Source organism: Cyprinus carpio, chromosome B24 (genome assembly GCF_018340385.1).
Source record: "Cyprinus carpio isolate SPL01 chromosome B24, ASM1834038v1, whole genome shotgun sequence".
Lineage (NCBI taxonomy): Eukaryota > Metazoa > Chordata > Actinopteri > Cypriniformes > Cyprinidae > Cyprinus > Cyprinus carpio.
Window position 1 is genome coordinate 20,122,029 of NC_056620.1, and position 21,710 is coordinate 20,143,738.

Consider the following 21,710-nt stretch of genomic DNA (forward strand, 5'->3'; position numbering starts at 1 on the left):
CTAATTATTATTGATAATAATAATAATCAAAACATTAATAATAAATAAATGTATAATTGTTGTTACTATTATTATTATTATAAATGCGAACGAAAATCCATAATAATTATATTCTTCTTTTTTTTTCATTTATGTATTTATATGTGCTGGTAGGGGCGCATTAAATGGATTTTCTCTAACTGTTGTGTTCTTCCACACTCGCATACTCATTCAAACATGTCCTCATGTCCTACAGCATGAAGTTCTCACAGGCTGTTCTTAAAAGTTGCTGGTAGGCGTTCATACACACCCGAGTCTCCTCAAATAGGAGCACAGACGAAACACGTGACTGCAGCTGGACATTCACTGGCTTCTGGAAGGGGGCGGTGAGGCCGTGACGCAAGCCGAGCGCTCGTACTTAAGCACGCGGACGGGAGAGTTCCGACAGAGAGCTACGAGGACTTTTAACACCTGTTCGAGAGACAGCCAGACTTTTGGAGATACGCGCTCGTTGCGCGAGACAGGCTGTGATTGCGCGTGAAAAGTTACGCTTTTTGAGGACTGTCAAGGGGACGAGGAAGGGATCTGCCGATTTGAGTTTCGCTGCGTTCATGTCTGAGATGTACAACCTGGACTCGCAGTGCGTAACGCCACCATGCAACATGAGCTGGGCCATGGAGCCTGCCAACTTCTATGACAATAAAGTCATGCCAGGGGATGTCAAATCCGGGGGAGAGCATGGCATGCCCGAGGACAACAACAACAGCAGCAGCATGATGGAGCTCAGCAACGCGCCTGCCATCTACGATGATGAGAGCGCCATCGACTTCAGCGCCTACATCGAGTCCATGTCCACGGTTCCACTGGAGATCTGCAACGACGAGCTCTTTGCAGACTTGTTCAACAACACCAACAACACCGTGAAGCAAGAAAAGCCCGACTTTTACCTGCCGAGCACGGAGAGGCTGCAGCACCAGGATGGGGGCTTTGGCAAGGGCGCGTTTTGCGCACCGATCAAGAGTGAGAGGGACTGGAGCGACAGCGAACAGTCCTCTTCCTTACCATCTCAGATCGAAACGTGCGCGCAGACGACCGTGAGCCTCATGCACACGGGTCAACCGACACCTCCCACCACACCCGAGCCAGAACCCGTCACCCAGAGGAAGTTGGGAAAGGAAAAGGGCAAGAAGTCAATCGACAGGCACAGTCCGGGGTATCGGCAGCGGCGCGAAAGGAACAACATCGCCGTGCGTAAAAGCAGGGACAAGGCGAAGCAGCGCAACCTGGAGATGCAGCAGAAGATGATCGAGCTGAGCGCTGAGAACGACCGCCTGCACAAAACCATCGATCAGATGACGAGAGAACTCAGCAGCCTCAGAAACTTCTTCAAACACATGCCAAACAATTCGTTTGGGACTGCGGCGCGCGCGGCTGTTGACAGTCGGTGACGCGCTTCGGGGAAAGAGCGAGAGCGCACCCCAAAAACCTTGCCAAAAACATACCTCAATGAACTTGAATTACTATGTTCTTCTTCTGTAGCAGACGTGCATTAAGTTACACATTGGATGATGGACTTTGGCACCGCATGGTGTCGTCGTGATTATTTTTGTGAATGTTTTTGTATTCTAAATTATTACAGAAAAATACTTCATATATGTTTTTACGGTACCTGTTTTATAATTCCCAAAAACTTCGTATTAATGCCAGAGCATGTTTGAAATTGTACAGTGTGTACAAATGTATAATAAAACGACGTGAAATTTCCAAAAAGATCCATGTGAACTCGCATGTGTGCACGGGGGCGGGTCTGAGGGGGCGTGGTCTGTTGAAAGGTGTAGCTGTCAATCAGCTCCACGGGATCATGATTCTTGAGTAGAGATTTTTTAATTGAATAGTTAAAAAAAAAACTAAGGCTAAGCGATTTTGGATTTAAGAATAAAATAAGGTTTGTGGTAAACACTTGAGAGAGACATTTTCAAATTTCAAATTAATTTGCCAGACCTCAAAGATAAATTCTGAAGCTGCTGGTTTTGCTTTTAAGTAGAAGTTAGTAAATAAGGGCTACAACTACTTCAAAGGTTGTTTAAGAACTTGAATTGATGCAACTTTTTAGAAAGAAAAAAGAAAAACAACAACAATGGTATTCACAGGTGAATACAAAAGGAGTAGCATTAGTTTACAATTAGACCCATTCATAGTAGAATGAATTCAATGGCATAAATAATAATAATAATCATTAAACATAATATAAATATCCATAGAACATATTAGGTTTTATTGTGTACTTATTGTCAAATGTTGCATTCTAGCTATTAGACACTTAAAAATGGTTGTGAAGAAAAAATATTGGCTTATCTTTCATGAAATTGACTTGATCAGTTATTTGGTGGCATAAAGAGTTTATTTATAGGGCATATAGGTGTTCAGCTGTCATAGAGAGCAATAAATCAATTACTGTACAATTATCTTAAATGCCACCATAACATAGATGTCATTATTTGATTGACAACACAAAAATCTTTTATCAGCTGATACTGGACATCACATGAGCATCTTATTAGTTCTGGTTTCAAAATACTCATATATTACAGGCTCCAGAATGATCACTGGTAAAGTTATTCTAGCACAAGACTAGTGTTGACTAATCATTCTTTTTAAACCATGAAATGAACAGATAAGTGAGCTTGTCAGTGCAGGTCACACTCCTCCAAACCTATCCAAACAGTGTGACTTCTGTTGACCACGTGGACGAAGACGCTGAGAGGACCGATCTCCGACCCAAGAAGATTTTCCACACTGTAACCCTGTCAAACAAACAAACAAACAAAAAATTAACTGTGAATTAAAAACAGAAATGGTTCTAAATGACTGACACTTTCACACTGCAAGTCCAGAATCGTACCTCTGTACAGCTGGTCGAGTTTAAAAGAGATTTAATGGTCTTTTGCTGCAACTGAAACACATGAATGCATTAACATCATAATTTGATTCATATGATGTGGCAGGAACATGAAAAAAAAACAAAAAAAAAAACTATGAAACATGAAGGCTCTGAAGGCCTCAGGAAATCAACCCTCTGACCTCATCAAATCAAGCATCTTGAGACATTTACACTTGACAGCATTAGACAAAATAATTATTTTGCATAGTGAAAACTAAATGCATTATAAAAATGGCTTAGTATTAAATCAATTCTTGTTAATATACACTTAAGACGATGAAATTTTGTGCTTAAGAAACAAGTCAAAATAACAATAAAAGACAAAACTCACAGAAACTCATAAGGCAAGACCAGTGTTGACTAATTACTCTTTTTGATCGACAAAATATAATTTATTTACATTTAAGATCAGAACATATAAACTTCCCCTTCATGCCTCATCATTTACTGAGTGGTCCAAACTTTATTCTGGTTCTGTGGGTGAAGCTCATTTCTGATAACGTATGAGAGATATCTTCTTAAATCTGTTCCATAATACGTGACACTCCAGGAAATAAAACAGAAAAAGATAAACACTAGATGAAAAACATTTGCATTTCTGCACGAGTGATAAAATCCTGCTAGCTTCACTTTCTTGAGTGTTTATGATCGTCATTTTAATGTCATGTGAGATGTAGATACAGTTTTTCAAGAGAGCAGAATTAAAAGAATCAAAACATGAAACCTGTCATGAAGTAGTCTACGTCATATCTCAGCCCAATATTTATATTCACATTAATAAAACTTACTATTATGATTTTATGACATTAAATATGATGTGATAATCTGAAAAATACCATTCACATTATCATTATGTGCAAAAAATATTAGCGTGCCTATTATTAACATATTGGCTGTTTATTAGTGCTTATAAAGCTCATATTCTGCATGACCATATTCTACATACTTAATACCTAAACTTAACAAAATACATTCGTAACGATTGATAATCAGTAAATAGGAGTTTATTAGGCAAAAGTCATAGTTAATGGTTTGTTAAGGATGAGAATTGGACCTCAAAATAAAGTGTGACCGATTTTTCTATAACAGTAATAAAAATCTGATATTTAAAATAATGCAAATTATTTAAACTGTAAAGAATTTATATATCATAAAAATGTCTTATTATATTATGTCTGCTGTAATTTATGCTTTAAAAACAAAATAGACATGATTTTTCTTTAACGGTAGTTAAAAGCTGATATCATCTAAATTAATGCATATGATTGTACAAAGTATGCAATATCATACTAGTATTTACTGTACTCTATAAACCTGGACCAGATTTTTCTGTAACAGTAGTGAAAATCTGATATCATTTAAATTAAATGAATGTAAATTATTTAAACTGTAAAGTATTTATATAGCATAAAAATGTCTGCTGTATTGAGTTTATTCTATTTAAAAAAAAATAAAAACCTGTACCTGGATTTTTCTGTAACAAAAATCTAAATCTGATAGCATTTATGTCATAAAACTGTCTGCTGTATTGCATTTATTCTATTAAAAAACAACCTGATTTTCCTGTAATAGCAGAAAAACTGGACATGATTTTATTTTGAAAGTAATGAAAATTTAACATCATTTAAATTAATGCAAATTGTTATCTACTTCACTTCACTTATAAATGACACATATATATGACTACAACATGTCAAGAGTGGGAATGAAAATGTTCCACATACAGCAGCTGAAAGCATCTTACCTTGATTTTGACAGTGCAGTGGCTCAGTGAGGAGCAGCTCAGAAACACCTCCAGCTGCATCTTTGTGGTGGGTTCATCCACCACTGCTCCACATGCTAAACAGAGGAATCCTTTCCTAGAAACCAGCACACCAACACACATGCAACTTTTACTGCTGTTTTTCAAATGTTTGTTGTGTCTTTTTCAGTTTGAGGGCTCAAAGGCACCATGATTCATCACTTCAGCTTTACTCTTACACAGGAAACAATTTAGCCATGCGGTGGGCTGTGATTAAACACAGTGAAATGGAGTCTTACGCATTAACTCTGAACACATATGGGTCAACAACCTTGCAGACTGCAAAAGACTAACAAGCATTTAGCATTCCAGGACAGCACCATTATTCTGTATATTCTATTTGGCAGACGCTTTTATTCAAAGGACTTGCATTGGATTTCAAGGCATATATTTTTTCATGCATTCCTCGTGAATTAAACCCATAACCTTGGTGTTGCTAGCACCATTATCTACTGTTGAATTACAGGAGTGTCTTTTTTTAAAGCTGACAAGCAACAGCCTTTTACTTCTATAATCTGACATATTTCTGAATGAAACATAAAAAATTTAGATCCACTGCAGTGAATGGGTGCCGTCAGAGTGAGAGTCCAAATTGTTGATAAAAACATTAAATAATCCACACCACACCAGTCCATCACTGAACATCTTGAGAAGTGAAAAGCTGTTTGTACGAAACAAACGCATCATTTAAACTGTCATTTTCAGTCCATAATTCATAATAATGCTTCCTCCAGTGTTGTTCTCTCATATCAAAGTACAACATATTTGTTTAGAAATGTTTTGGATGGTTGCTGCTTGTATACAGTGTTTGATCTGTGCATATTTCTCTGCTAATTCAGACAAGACAACTTTTCCACTGGAGGAAGCAATATTATAGACAGACGACTCATATTTTAGCTGGAAACAATGGTTCGAAGTTAAAAATGTCTTAATGATGGATTTGTTTCTTATAAACATGCAGCTTTTCATTGGTGTGGTTTACTGTAATGTTTTAATCAGCTGTTTGGACTCTCATTCTGACGGCACACATTCAGTGCAGAGGATCCATTTGGTGAGCAAGTGATGTAATGCTTAATTTCTCCAAATCTGTTCGCTTGATAAAAAAAAAAACTCATCTAGATCTTGGATGGCCTGAGGGTGAGGAAATCGCTTTTTCCAAGTCTGTTTTTGTGGCTTCGGGAAGAAAATAAAATGCCGCAAAAACATCCCCTATGATGCACTTTGGGAAAACTCAATTTTCTAACTGGCTTCTTAATAAAGAAAGCATTTGGGACTCAATAAACACTTCATTTCACAAGATGACGCAAGCAGGAATTTGCAGCTGTGATGCTGCTTTAATAATGTCTGTAGGCATTAGTTTTTTACAACTGACGTTAGTCTGTCAGCCCATCCTTAACACAGATGCTGTAGGTTGACGTTCACTTAAGAATGTTTCTGGTCTTAGAGTTCACCGGTTTGGACTTAGAGGAGAGTTCTAGGAGAACTTTGGACTTACTGATGTTCTCGAGTCTCTAAACGGCAGCTCTCACAAAAGCTGCAGGTGGGCCAGGAGAACGCTGTGCTTTCATCCACTGCTACCACCACACCTGCACATTACCATAAGCAAATTACCCAGAATTAAAATCATTTCATTGACACACTTCATTCAAATCACTTAAACCATCAACTGTTATATGTGCACTCTTAAAAAAAAATCAAAGTTCCAATAAGGGGTTTTCATAGTAATGTCATAGAAGAATCATTTTAGGTTCACGTTCAGTGAAAAGGGACCATTTTTTGAAACCTTCGGTGGAATCATTGTTACAGGTTCTTCATGGAACCATAGATTTATTTTGCAGAATGTAGTCTTTGGGAATTAGTTTCATCACTGTTATTTGTACTCCTTGCTGTGTAAATGAGCTCATCACTGCTATTTTTACCCTTCTGATTTGACCTACTACTGAGAAATGAATTATGAAACATTAAGCACAAATAAATTATCAACACATAATCTATGACTTTGTTTGTTCAGCCTTCTGCTGAGAATTTTAAATTTAGGCTCTGCACGGACATTATGTGACAAATAACATCGTAAAATCAGTAAGACGCGGCACACAAACACACATCTGTGTTACATAATAGAAACAGGCAGAGTGATAAGACCCCTGCATGAACCTCTGCTCTCTGGAGGATCCTCCGGCACGCAGCCAGAAGCTGAAGTTGCTGACCACTGCAGAAGATAATTTGTGCTTGTTACACTTTTGAGTCAGATGATTTGTCTTATCTTCAGGGGTTTCAAAGTCTAACATGGAGAGTCAAATAACACATTTCTATCCTCTAACTGAACATGGAAAAATCTAAACATAATGTCTGCTTGAAACCTGAGTGTGGATGACAAAATCAAACATAACATGACATAATAGAATCTGTATTTATCACCTGATGTCCTGGGTCATCCACAGGGATTTCAGCTTGAATAACTTTCATTCAGTAGCTTTGAACATTTCCTTAAAACAGATTTAATCTTACTCTGTAATGCATTATGAAAACATGGGCAGGTCATATATTAAATGAAAATTTTTTTTTTACACAATATTCACTCAAAGTTCTCTAAAAATATTCCAAATGTTCATTATCCATTGAGAAGTCTGTTGGTTGATTTTCTGGTAAAGATAAAGTATGCCATTTCTGTACCACAAGACAATTTTTGGAAAATTATTATATTAAAATTAAATGTATTATATATATATATATATATATATATATATATATATATATATATATATATATATATATATATATATATATATATATATATATATATATATATATATATATATATACACATTGGAGAGAAATTCTAACTACTAACTACACATACATTTGTGCCATTTTTTCCCCGGTTTTCTTTATAGCTGGTTATGAACTGCCCCTATATGATGTAGGCCTATGTGTTTAATGGATTAATATGTCAGACGGTCTCTTCTTGTCTAACTGGACGACTCTCGGTCAAAAAACAAGTGGCAAATATAAGACATTTTCTAAATGCAACATTTTTAGATATGTGGTATTACTGATGACATTTGAAAAGCAAAGAAATAACTCTAAAAAACTATTTATCCTAAGAAAATGGCCAATATTCGTGGATCATTTAAAGAATGAAAAAATACAGAGAGATGGCATCACTTTGCATGAGTTAAAATAATATAACAAGGGAATGAACAGAACGCTTTGTAACAGAATGTGACTTTTATATCTCAAAACCAGGCAAGAAGACAACTTCAACATGTGGGAGAAAGATCTTTAAGGAGGAAAAGCAAATAACAAACCACAAGAAGGTCCATAACAAAACATCAAGAACAAAAGCCTGAGCCAACAAACAACTGGTTTTATTTAAATGGCCAAACATGCTGTACCCCCCTGAGATCTGGTTCGTACCAACTCCTCAAAAACAAGGGAGGCTGTGGGCGGAATATACCAACCTGTGACAGTGCAGAGAGTGTATGGGGGGGTTTCTGGACCCAGGTGGTCCAGTATGATGGGCCGTGGTATGGAGAAGGATGAGTCCTCTGGCTCCAGTTGGATCACCGTCTGTTCCCAGCAGAATATCTGAGCTGGTTTACGAAAAAGGAGCAGTAGCTTAATGTCACGGAATGTTCTACACTCATGGCTCTGAGAAATAACAACACTAAGATTAATGTAGGAAACCTCTAAATCTCAAAATAGTTCAGACATGAAGAAGCAACCACAGAGACTTTCAGCTTGAATGACTTCCATTCAGTAGTGTTGAACTTTTCCTTAAAAACTGATTTTTTTTAATGCATTATAAAGCATTTGTGGCTGCATCTCAAGAAAACATGTCCAGGTCATATTTCACCCCAAAAACTTTTTTTAATTAATTACTTAAATAGATGCTACTATTATGTATATAATGCATTATGTAAAATATACAACTATTTATTCTAACTTATACTTAATACTATTATTTTCACATATCAGTAATGATTGTCATGAAAATAATGTCACAATGTATAATTCACTATAATACCTTATAATCAGTGTATTTAGTATTTTTTAGATACTAATATAGTTTGAATCAGTTTTAATTTTTAGATTTTCTGTTTCTCTGTTTATTTAAATTAAAGTTTTAACTAAAACTAGTAGATAATTTTTGCGTTGTTTATTATTTTTGTTGTATAGTTTGTATTCATTTTCATCACGTTAAACTAAATTAAAATGAGAAATGTTGCCTTGGCGACTAGATGAAATGAAAAGATTTTAGATTTTAATCTAAAGTAAATTTTTTTTATAGTTTTGATTTTTGTTTCAGCTTTTGTTAATCTTAATAACTCAGAAAATCAGGATGTTTTAATTGCAGATTTACAAAATGTGATATGTATGGCTATTTGTGTGAGTATGTGTGTGTGTGTATATATATATATATATATATATATATATATATAGAGAGAGAGAGAGAGAGAGAGAGAGTATGGTGCAAAAGTCTTAGGCCACTAGTATTTTCACAAGTCAGTTATTTCTATGTTTTGTTGTAGTGTGTCAGTAGGAAATACCAGTATACATTTCCAAACATTCATTTTGCCATTAATTGTAATAAACCAGTGAGAGTTTTGTCTGAGTACAGTAGGGTTGGGAACCGAGAACCGGTTCTTATTCAGAACCGGTTCTGTTTTTGTGTTTTTTGAGAAGAGTGAGATATTTGTGAGTTTTGTTTGTTTAAGTGGTTCTGGTGCGACACGTGACCAAGCGCTGTAAGCAGCCTTGCGCTGGTGTTCTGACAATTCTGTGTTTTCCGTAAAGGATGTCACAAACCAAATGACAGAAACACCAACCTGCCTCTTTAATTATTGAGCACATTGTTTCTAATAACGCGCACTCCACAGATGTGCGTGCCACGTTGTGTCTTTAACTGCCGAACACATGTTTCTCACGACTGTACGCGCACTCGCGCCTTTGATAACTGCACGTTGTTTTGTCTGACTGTACATGTACCTGCCTGACTTCATCTTGGACCACTAAATAAATATACTGCTTTTGTTATGTAAGTATGAGGGTTAGATTATTTAGTGTACAGGTCATTTCAAGAGTGATAAACAAAGTGATAGAAAATATTTATTTTCATGCATTTTAAATGTTTAAAAATGTGGAAACCACTCATTGCATCACACCATCTCTTGACTGCATTATTATTTGTAAAATAGGGGCTTTATGGAGTGTGTGTATACATGGTTATAAGTATAACAGTGTATATTTAATTAATTTAGGGACATGAACAAGTGTCTTAGCCCTCAAGGGACTATTTGGCCAACCATCTTATTCCTGCTTGAAAAGCAAAATGTTATTGATAGTGTAACAAACATCAACTTTGAAGCACACGCTGATTGATGAACTAGCATTACTCAATATTATTTACTACCTTCCAGCAACACTACTTTCAATGAAGGTAAAATAGTACAAAACATAATAATAGTTCATTTAAATGGAATCAGAACCGGAAAATTTGTATACTGTAATATATATGTTGAATTTTGACATTGCCAACCTTTAAATTAAGTTGACAGTAAGTAATAAACAGTATTGAGCATTGAGTAGTTGAGTATTGTGCATTTTTCCTTACCACAATTTTTTTAATAGTTGTTTAATGATTTTTAATGGAACCGGAACTGGAACCGGAACCGTTAGGCGGAACCGGAATCGGAAAATTTCTAACGATTCCCAACCCTAAACAGCCAGTTCTCCACACAGAGATCTGACCTCATCATCATCCAGTCTGTCTAGAATGACATGAAGAAACAGAACAAACTGAGACAGACTCATTCCAGAAAAACACTTCGCGTCAGGTGATTCATGGCCACGTCGAGCATTAAAATTAGTTAGACGTGCATTATCCCTTATATATATATATATATATATATATATATATATATTTATATATATATATATATATATATATATATAACTGGCTTTACAATTATGATTTGCAAGGAGGCACCAGTTATCAGAGGCACTGTTAATTATAATACTTCAGAATTACTACCATTATGGTTGACTGAACTAGTAATTAGCAAATCCTTTGAAATGCACAGTGTCAGTATAAAAAGCTGTGCATGAGACAATACATTCAGACAGCTGATGTGTTCATGTATGTCTAACAGGTGAAATACCATTCTCCTCCACGGCGTCTCTGAACATCAGAACAGGCTGTGTCCGCAGGGCGTCCAGGGCCTGTGTGACTGAGCTCTGGATCAGGCAGGACGAGCTCAGACACACAGCTATGGTTCTCCTGTTCCTGTCTGTGTTTGGCTCCCTTTGGAGACTGGGATCTGTCACAAACAGCAGCATCTCCCTGTCGCCTGCATTTGAGCTCTGCAAGACCAAGATGCATGTGCAAATCAGTGAAATTTATCCAATAAATTATCATGAACTGACTTGAGATATTAAGATTAGCACTGGAATAGGCCTTTCAATATATAATTAATAGGGGTGTGACGAGATCTGACTGGTCTCACGAGAAGGTGACTATATCCTCATGCAGACCTTTCAGATATATTTGCATTACACTGGCCCTTTCACCAGTGGTGCTATGTAATGTAAGGTATGTAAGATATTATGTTCACATCAGACAAGTGGCCGCATGATAAGCGGGAAAATTACACAGTGAAGTCTTTATCCAGTCATAAAAACAGAATTCACCATTTAATGCGGAATGTCACGGAATTTCTAAAATTTTGAATTAATTAACCAAAAGTAGGTCATTACACTTAAATCAAATCACGATGTGGACGAGTATCTGTAAATATAAAGCTGCAAAAGTCGATTTAAATATGAATCCTGCTTGTTCTGCGTGTCTCTGTAATGATTTGCGCGGAATAATTGCACGGCACACACATGGAAGCGCGCGTGACGCTCGCGGTGATTTCAGCGTCTGCCGTCTCACTAAATAAGGACGTAAACACATGAACAACATCATCAGAACTGCTCTGAGAGTCACTTCATGAGCATTTAACCGTATGATTTAAGTAAAATTAGCGTCATATCACATATACAGAACTGTAAAGGTATTCACAGCAACCCGTCAAAATAAAAGTCCACGACAATAGAATATACACAGCCTACCACTACTACTACTACTACTAAAATGAAACAAACATTATTTTAAAGGAATAATCACACACAATTTCCTCCATGTTTTAATTTTAATAGTAAATCTCCTTTGTTCGCCAAAAAATAAAGTTTGCTTAATTTACAATAATTAAATTCTAAATGATGAAATTAATGTTTTATGCCTTCATTTGATAACCAGAAAAATCTAAATACATAACAAAATTTCTGAGGGGGAAAAAAATTCATAAAGCTACTTTAAGAAAAAATAAAATGAATAAATTTAGTTGTTTATGCATTCAAATAGTTAGACATGATAAATAATTTTGTGCAATTACTTGCCTGTCAGTTGAGTTTGTGGCAAAACCTTTTGCAGTGTTTACATGTTGTTTATACTAGGGCTGGATGATTAATCGAAAAGTAATCGAAACCAAAATTCAGAACCTCTAACTCACGTAATTTTCCCATGTCGGTTATTTTGTTTTTTTTAATCCTGTTAATACTTCCCCCTTAAAATCATACTACCGCGTGTAGCCACATGACTCTGCCCCGTACAGTCAGTGGCATAAAAGCAAAGCACGGAGGTGAACGCCGGTTCAACACATAGTGATGGCGCGCGAGCGGTGAGCCTTGCGTCTTCACTTAACTTTGTCAGTTGTATTTGTTTTATGGTTTGGACATTCAAGCGATTTGACGATCGGATGTGTATTATTAAATCGAGCTACCATGTTCGTGCAGCTGCATTGTGGGACAAACACTCATATAAACAGTAGCTGTGAAGATCGCACGCACAGAGGAATGCAGAAACTAGTTGTCAGCGCTGTCCTGTGATTTATCACTAAGTAGCTTAGAATCTCAAAACTTATTATAGCATATTTTTCTACTTTTGAAGGAACTAGGCTATTTACAACCCACAGCTTCACAATTTATATAGAGACGGTATGACTAATTCACACACACAATCACTCGTACTGGTACTGTGCTAATTTATCTTTATCTGATCTTTATTTATCTCTTACACCAAGCAATAATCTGTAAGAAATGTTACGAACATAGATAAAATAACTGCTGATAGAGAGCTATGATGTCAGATCTCTCTTTCAATAGGAAAAAATATCCCACCTTTAATAGTTAATCATATTTACAGTACAAACCTTGTCAGTGAACTATGAGGGCAAAAAAAAAAAACCAGAAACAAAATAATCGTTCATTAATCGTAATCGAGGTAAAATGTTCAATTAATCAAGGTTTTTATTTTAGGCCATAATTGTCCAGCCCTAGTTTATACCTGCATAAAATTTATTAAAATAAATATTTGATTTCATAAAGTACAATCTGATATCAAAAAGAACCTACTTTTTTTTTTACATTTTGTGTTTTTCAGTTGAATAAAAGACAATTTTTTCCTATATATTTCATCATTGAGGATTTCTTTAAAAAAGTCGAAAAATCTTGTCTCGTGTCTCGTCTCGTCTCGTGGGATAAGTGTCTCGTCACAACCCTAAAAATACAATTTTCTCTTTTCAAATATGTAGACAAAAAAATATTGTGTAAAATTGTGTAAAAGTTTGAGTATATATCATGTGCAAAAAATTGAGAATGAAAGAAATTATTATAATTTTTCAATAGGACAAAATAATCTATATATTAGGTAATACTATGTTACGGCCCAATTTTGGGACGTAACACATAAAAAAAAAAGCTGCTCAGAAAAACGGAAAAGATAAAAATGTGTTTATAATAATATTTTTTTTTTATATATATATATATTATATTATATTACCTGCATATTATATTATATTATGTTATATTATATTATTTTTTAATTACGAGAGGGATACTGGCCTTTTGATTGTTTTGTAATTCATGTATAAGCAAATTTGTGGAAAATATTGGTGTTTATCAAACTGAATACACAAGGCTAAATAAAACTTCAATTGTTTTGCCTCATTTATAAAGAGATAAATCTGTCATTATCAGAGGAAAAATGCTTTAGGGGCAGTTTCCCAGACAGGGTGTTCCTTTATACACCTACGTAGATGTGCAATGTCAATAGCAAAGCAAACAGAGCGAATCAAAACAAAACAAAAAAGGTTAATCTACTATCCACACGAGAGTGTATACATGACCCTTAACCTCCTACAAATAAATCCCAGGTTATCAAAGTCCAAAGTCTGAGGGTCTGCTAGATAAGTCAAACAGATTGTCAATGGATGATGTCACTTACGGTAAGCTTGTGTCAAACAGCCCGTAAAGCTTTCCAAAAGCTTTTCCAAAGGTGTAAAGTTTGGAAGCAACCCTGAGGGATGGAGACTTGGCAGATGTGCTGGGAAAACAGCTACGGTGGGTTCTTAAGACAATCTATAGGCAAAGCTAAGGACTATTTCCCACACTCCTTAAACCAGGCATGCCAAGGCATCCCTCAAAGATATAGCTGTGATGAAAAATGATCTGATTTATGCATTTGTTGTTAAAAACAGGTTGAGAAAACATTACCAGTAATTGTTTATGAACCACAGTGGCCCGAAAGCTGCAACGACGCCTCGAAGATTCATCCTAAAAAAACAAAGAAAGAAACTATCATTCAAAAATCTGTACATTAAAATAACGTTTTATTTTATTTCATGGTTTGCACACCACTGTTGGTTTTGTTAAAAAAAACTAAAACTATTAAATATCATTTTCATTAACTGAACAAAGCTGAAATAAAACAAAATATAAATATCAGATGAAAAACATACATCAAAATAAAAATAAATATTACATATATAGATAATAAATATTTATCAAATAATAAATAATACAAATAAATAATAAATAACAAATAAAATAGCTACTAAAAATGACAAGCACATAACACTAAAATAACTAAAATCTAAACTAAAATTAAAATGAAAACTGAAAATATAAAGACTGAAGCTCATTCAAAATTAAAACTACAAATGTATATAAATAATGCTAAAATAATATAAATAACACTGTTCCACACCTTTCAACCAATTAATTTTCAATAAATTAACATTACTGGATAATGATCTTTATAATTGATTAAAAATATTATATATAAAAATATATAAAATGATATAATAGCTGCACTCATAAAGAATTTTTTTTTTAATTATTGTATTTATTTTTGTTCTCAGCATAATTAGAAAAAAATATATATACATAAAAATCTTCAAGTGTATGTATATATATATATATATATATATATATATATATTTTTTTGTAATATATATATATTTGTATGTATATACATATTACAAAAAAATCTCAAAGTTCCTTGATATTTCCAGGTTTTTCTTTATTTTGTCATTTATTTTTTTAAGCATGTCTTCTAAAAGAGGTTTCTGTCAATCTGTTTATTTTGTCATTTTGAGTGCTGCACCTGGAGGATCTCTCTTAGAGTCTGAAGTACAGGTGGTCGGTACAGTGGAGATTCAGTCTGTCCTGATAACGGAACCATGTGTCCCAGCTGGATGCTCAGCCTATAGCAGAAACAGGGCGGTGGGACTCGATCCTGGAAAGCAAAAACTGGCCTGACTATTCATTTTATGGAAATAGACGAATACCATTTATCTCTGTCACCCAAAGTAAAGCTCCCTTCCCAGTCAACTTAGATTATTTATAGAAACAAAACAGCAAAAACACTCATTCAGAAACCACCTTAAGCTCATTAACATATGACTGCCTAGATTGGCATATATTTACATTACTTAGCCCACTCTGATGAAAAAATACAACGGTTTTTGGTGAAGGTTTAGGGAAGGTTCATAAGTAGTCTTTCAAGATACTAAAGGATATTAAAATGCTATGAATAGTAGAAAATGGTTCCTTTAAAGCACCTTTTTTAAACCCAAGGCAGAAAAAAGGCCTAATAATGATAAATGTGACTACTGATCTGTCCCAAGCAACACATTATCTACAAAACAAGCAGATTTTAATGGCGAGATACAGTTGACATTCATGACATTCTGATGTCTAGGTCTCTCGTTCAGTGTAAGTCTAAGGGATTTGTTGCCTGTTAGGTGAAAATCTGAAGCATAAATTCATATCTGGTATGGGACGAGTCGCACCGCAAAGTTTAATACTCAGCATCAGGGGTTTGTTTAAATCACTAACTCTTAGTATGAGAAACTGCAGTAATGTTTGTCTTCGCAACCACCGCTAATGAGTAATTTTGTATTTTTTAGCTCTGAAGGTTTATTTATATGTGCTTTGGTTAAGAATGCAGCACGGCGGTTGTTTTGACGTTGTACTGCCGCTATCCAGGAGGAATCTTCCAGAAGCAAGAGGCGTGCGAGATAAATATGAAGTAAACAATGCTGTGATTTACGATGTGATCTGAAAACCTACACTGGGAGACCGCAGAAGATCGTCATGAGATTTTGGATCAACCGGAGGAGGCCACAAACTGTCAATCATACTGAAGAGCAGAGAACATCTGCAAAGAGAAGAGAGAGGAAAATAAATAAGGTTTCAATCTCTGAATGTTCTTCTGAATCTTCCAGAAACACGGGAGCCAAAGGTTGAGCGTATACACTGTCAGTCTCATTAGCTTTGGTTGGACTGACGTGCTGCCAAGTTGAGCTTCTGTTGGAACCAAAAAGTGTCTGCTGACAGATACAAGATCAGTTTCACTGGCAGGCTGAGGCTTGTTCACACACACACACACACACACACACACACACACACACACACACACACACACAATCACACACACAGGTAAATAATCTGTCATTAAAACATTCAAGAATTAAATGATCACTATTCAAAATGCTGATAATTTAATATTTGGCAGGCCAAATGTTATTTTAACAGATAAACACTCCCACAACATGACAATTACAACAGATATGGCGCAAGTAGGTACCAGGGTTATTATCGTTAACGAAAACTGAAACTATGCTATAACTGATTGTTTTTTACTTTTTGGTACATTAAAATTTTTAGATGAAAAACTAAAGGAAATTTAGAAATGTTGCCTTGGCTACTAACTGAAATAAGCACTAAACTGGAAATAAAAACTAAAACTGAAATAAAAATACATTTAATCTAAATAGTTATAATAATAAATACAAAATAATACAAAAATAAAAAAACAACCCAATAGAAAAAGCACATAACAAAATGACCAAACATTAAGCTAAAATTAAAAAGAAAGCTGAAAATATAATAAGAAAAATAACTAGTAATGTTTGTAAAAAATAAATAAATAAATAAATAAATGGCAAAAGCATAAACTTACAATTTAAGCTAAAATTAAAAAAAAGAAAGAAATCTGAAAATGTAAAAAGAAACACAAAAAATATTAATATTTAAAAATATTAATTTAAATAGTAATATTTTAAAAAGTAATAAAAATTACAAAAGCACATTAAAAAATTGCAAATGTTAAACAGAAATTAAAAAGAAAGTTAACAATATAAAAATAAAAGCTCATTCAAAATAATGACAAAAACTATAATAGTATATATATAGGGTGTTCTAGTTGCCATATGGCTGTTTTCAGATTTGGGATTCTTAAAAGCTCCCATACATAGATAGAATTTTAGATCGCAAGAATAAAATGTCCTTAGTGGAGCTTAAAAAGCGTTCTTGAACCCTGTGTGTGCCTCAGTGCAGTGTGATCTGATCACTCACAACCAGTTCCACAGCTGTCTCAATCACAGTCTAGCTCTCCTTTCCCCCTCACCTCTTCCCTTGACCCGCTCAACCGCCCCATCCAGTCCAGCGGGACGAGCCCTCGCTGAAAACACTCAAGAGGAGCTTAGTACATACTGAGAGAATGAGACTGAAATTAAGCCATAGGTCTTATGTCTTGCAGTGCAGACAATCATACTGTTCATTTATGAAGAAAGTTGCCTATTCCTGAGCATAAACTACAAAAAAAAAAACATTTTCCCCCTGAGTATTTTGGTTTTACGTGTATGCATTTAACAGATGCTTTTATCCAGAGTGACTAACAAAAGAGGAACAAAGCAATTTGTCAAAGAGCCAACAATGCCAGGTTTATTAGACTATTTAAAAACTTTTAAAAAGTAGATTTTTCTTGAAACAGCATTCAGAATTAGAAAAAACAAGATGAAACAGATAAGATGAGCTAGATCAATTTAAGAAGGTGCGATACAGAGCCTTTCCCTATACATAACTGATCCAAACATGCACACAATCATTTATTTAAGGTGTAGTTCAACCAAAAAATTCACATTTTGTCATTTATTTTTGCAAATAGAAATAATGCCGAAATAATATTTAAATATTTGATTAAACTATTGGATTAAATTGACTAAATTTACTAACTGGTAATAAATAAAAACTAAAACCGAAAAAATAAATTAAACCTAAATAGTAATATAAAAAAAAACTAATAAAACAGATCTGACAAAAAGTATAAAATGACTACAAATTAACTAAAAAATTTATATTAAACCTAAAAATAAAATCTAATTTAATAAACATTATCAAAACTATAATAGTATATATATGATAATAAAATATCACCGGTTCCAAATGAGGTACATCCATAGAAGACAAAAGAAGATATTAGTCATAAAGTCCAGGCTGCTGTTTTACATACAATGAAAGTGGAAATTAGGAACTGTGACTGTTAAGATGTGATAAAATGACCATGAAAGCAGTCTAAATGACTTCTGCACTGAATTTCAAGCACTCTAAAACCATCATTCACTAGCTTTATGTGAAGAAAAGACTAGAATTTAAGATGTTATTTACTGAAAATCTTCCCCTTCTCTAATATTATCAGCAAATAACTACTAAAATTAAAATTTTTCTTGAAATAAAGCAATCTTATGGCTTTAAAGGACATATTTTATTTTCTTTGTGTCTTTTTGGAGACTGACAGTCCCCACTCACTTTCATTCTATGGACATCTCTTTTTGAATTCCACAGAAAAAAAAAAAAAGCATTTTGAAGTTTTGAAGTACAAGAGCCAGTGATGGACATCTCTTTTTGAATTCCACAGAAAAAAAAAAAGCATTTTGAAGTGACCCATACTCAGAATTTGTGCTCTGCATTTAACCCATCCGAAGTGCACACACACAGAGCAGTGAACACACACACACTGTGATACTCAGAATTTGTGCTCTGCATTTAACCCATCCAAAGTGCACACACAACAGCAGTGAACACACACACTGCCTTGCTCAAGGGCACCTAAGTCGTGGTATTGAGGGTGGAGAGAGCGCTGTACATTCACTCCCCCCACCATTCACTTCTGAATGATGACAGAATTTCCTCAAGTGCTCTAAGCCTAATCTCACAGACCCTATTCACCATATAGATGGCCACTGATCCCAAATAAGCAGTGAATGCTGAAAGGCATCTTGGGTTTTCGTGTACACGGCTCATGTTCATATCTGTGGAAACGTGTCACCAGAATTTCCCATCACGTGCCACCTTCAACTTAAACAACACATATGTTAAAGCAGTGACCACGCAGACAACCTTGAGTGAGCAGTCGCATGTGGCGAGAGGCCAATAAAATACTCAACGCAGATGTAAATCTAGCAGGCTGGAGTGCTGCAGACACACTGACACCGTGAGCTGCTAATCTGAGCCGGAGCAGGTGGAAATAAGAGCTCATATTAACTTTCAGTTCAATGGAGTGAAGTAAGGTTGACTAATCATTCACAAATAGTGCAGAAAACAGGGTGCAGTTTGAGACAAAATATGAAGACGATATGCTGTTTAAATACTAAACAAACAGTTGGATTTAGGAGAATAAATACATTTTATTTCAAATTTGCTCTTTATAGTTTCATAACTTTATATCCTGTAAATAAATATAATATCTGTATAATAATATATGTATATGCATCACACACATATAATATAAACATATACATAAATATTTAAATATATATGACTATTCATAAATATTATTTAAATCAGTATTTATACAAGTAAATTAATAACAACAATTTTTTATGAAAATACATTACAAAGAATAATATAATATAATATAATATAATATAATATAATATAATATAATATAATATAATATAATATAATATAATATAATATAATATAATATATAAATCCAGCAGGCATTTGAGTTGTTGTTGTCTTCATTTGTGAGTTGCTTTTTTATAAAAAACATCTGCTAAATGATTGCATGTAAAAATAAAATAAAATTAAATAAAAGGATGCTTTACAATAATATTTTTCAGATCAGCAGGATGTTTTTAGTGTCATGTGATTATATTATAGACTCACTTGTCGCGTGTGAGACGCTGGATGACTCTCAGGGCCTGGAGGAGACACACATGGCCCTCCAGCTGCTCCGAGTTCTGCTGGATCTCTGATTCTGTGGACACACAGTGCAGAAGAACCTCCCCGAACATCCCGTAACTGTCCTGAACTAGAGCACACAACCTGAGAAAGAGAGGGAAAACAATCATTTTCAACCATTTAACAACCTTTAGTAAATTATTCCCTACCGCTCTGCACTAATGATTTAGTTTCAGTATCTAAATATTACTTATTTACTCAATTTCCACTACTGTCATTTAACTCTATTTTACTAATTTTGCTCATTACTTTTGCAACATAAACTTTCTGTATTTTATTGTGGCAATAATAAAGCACACTGAACTGAAATTAAAATGGCAAGAAAGAGAGTGGTTAAGAAAGACTGAAGTTGTGACTACCTTTCTAAAAATCCAGCAGTCATTTGAAATTATTATGACGAACTGCATTTATAAATAAACAGCCCAAAATTAAGACCTGCAAATGTGAGTCTCTGATGAAGAGGGAAGCTTCATCCCAACAACAAACACTCACATAGATACTGTCTGCAGATTAAATGTTAACTTTGGCACCAGACAGGGCTTAACTAATAACTTGATCTATGGACTGACTTGCAGCGGTCACATGGTGGTGTTTCTATACTCAAAATGATATTTTTGCAGGTATTAATAGTCTCTACAGATAGTCAGTTCACAGAAACTGGTGACTTTTTTGGAGCCAGTAAACCACAGGACTAAACAAACAGGCTGGTATTTAAATATATTTTCACATGCTAGACAGTGATTTGATTGCACAGTAGAGATAACTATAGTAGAATACAAAAATAAACACAGTTGATTCGTACATTCTTCACACTGATTTGAAGACATGTTGTTTAGTTAAAAAAGTGCTTGCAAGGCAGAACTGCATTGATATTCCTGAAATAATCTACTTTTATTCTTTTTCTTGTCCACATTTTCTGCAAATAATTCAGCTCAAACCACTTAATGTGCAGACCATTAACAAACACAGTTTTTTTTTTGTGTTGTTTTTTTACGTAAATATTACAATAACTTAACAATGCTCAGTCGTTCATGGTTTTCTGATGTTAGTTAATGGTCACATGTCATGGAAAAACAAATAAAATATTTCATATTTTTTATTAAGGGCTAGATTTACTAACAGCTTGCGCCAGGGCAAACCGTCTTTTGTCGTTAAAATAGTACTGTCAGGATTTACTAAAGACGTACAGTTAAGAATTAGCACTGAAAAGGAACGGACAGTTATTTTTGTGCCTGACCTTAAGAATATGCCTTTGTAGGAGATTCCCTGTCAGACACAAAATGGGAATCGTCAAATTACTGGTATTTGAGCCATTATTTAAAGGGGTCATATGATGCGATTTCAAGTTTTCCTTTCTCTTTGGAGTGTTACAAACTGTTCGTGAATAGATAAGATCCCTAAAGTTGCAAAAACTAAAGCCTCAAACCCTAAGAGATATTCTTTATAAAAGTTAAGACTCGTCCATGCCCTCCTAAAATGCCTAATTTAAACACGCCCCCACAAGTCTACGTCATGATGTGGGAAGATTTGCATAACGCTGCCCAAATGTTCACCCAAAGAAAGGCGGCGTAACTTTGA

The 21,710-nt window shown here is 34.7% G+C and overlaps 2 protein-coding genes across 2 annotated transcripts in view; one reads left to right on the forward strand and one right to left on the reverse strand.

Moving 5' to 3' along the window:
* Positions 1-410: 410 nt before the first annotated feature.
* LOC109095592 (CCAAT/enhancer-binding protein delta-like) lies at positions 411-1,751 on the forward strand. Its single transcript, XM_019109305.2, has one exon. It carries the CDS (start codon positions 591-593, stop codon positions 1,425-1,427), a length of 837 nt encoding a protein of 278 aa, XP_018964850.1. The 5' UTR covers positions 411-590; the 3' UTR covers positions 1,428-1,751.
* A 610-nt stretch (positions 1,752-2,361) lies between these two features.
* The window catches only part of spidr (scaffold protein involved in DNA repair), a 50,744-nt gene continuing 31,395 nt past the window's right edge, over positions 2,362-21,710 (reverse strand). Inside the window, exons 11-20 of the mRNA XM_042751976.1 lie at positions 20,058-20,216; positions 16,176-16,263; positions 15,208-15,339; positions 14,316-14,375; positions 10,883-11,084; positions 8,183-8,314; positions 6,217-6,307; positions 4,665-4,779; positions 2,882-2,932; positions 2,362-2,783 (exon numbers count right to left, since the gene is read on the reverse strand). Of these exons, the coding sequence (XP_042607910.1) occupies positions 2,667-2,783; positions 2,882-2,932; positions 4,665-4,779; positions 6,217-6,307; positions 8,183-8,314; positions 10,883-11,084; positions 14,316-14,375; positions 15,208-15,339; positions 16,176-16,263; positions 20,058-20,216 (1,147 nt within the window). The 3' untranslated portion in view covers positions 2,362-2,666. The remainder of the gene's footprint in view (positions 2,784-2,881; positions 2,933-4,664; positions 4,780-6,216; positions 6,308-8,182; positions 8,315-10,882; positions 11,085-14,315; positions 14,376-15,207; positions 15,340-16,175; positions 16,264-20,057; positions 20,217-21,710) is intronic.

What these genes read in the sequence shown, in the direction of transcription:
- LOC109095592 (XM_019109305.2), top strand. Translation starts at nt 591, where the DNA reads ATGTCTGAGATGTACAACCTGGACTCGCAGTGCGTAACGCCACCATGC.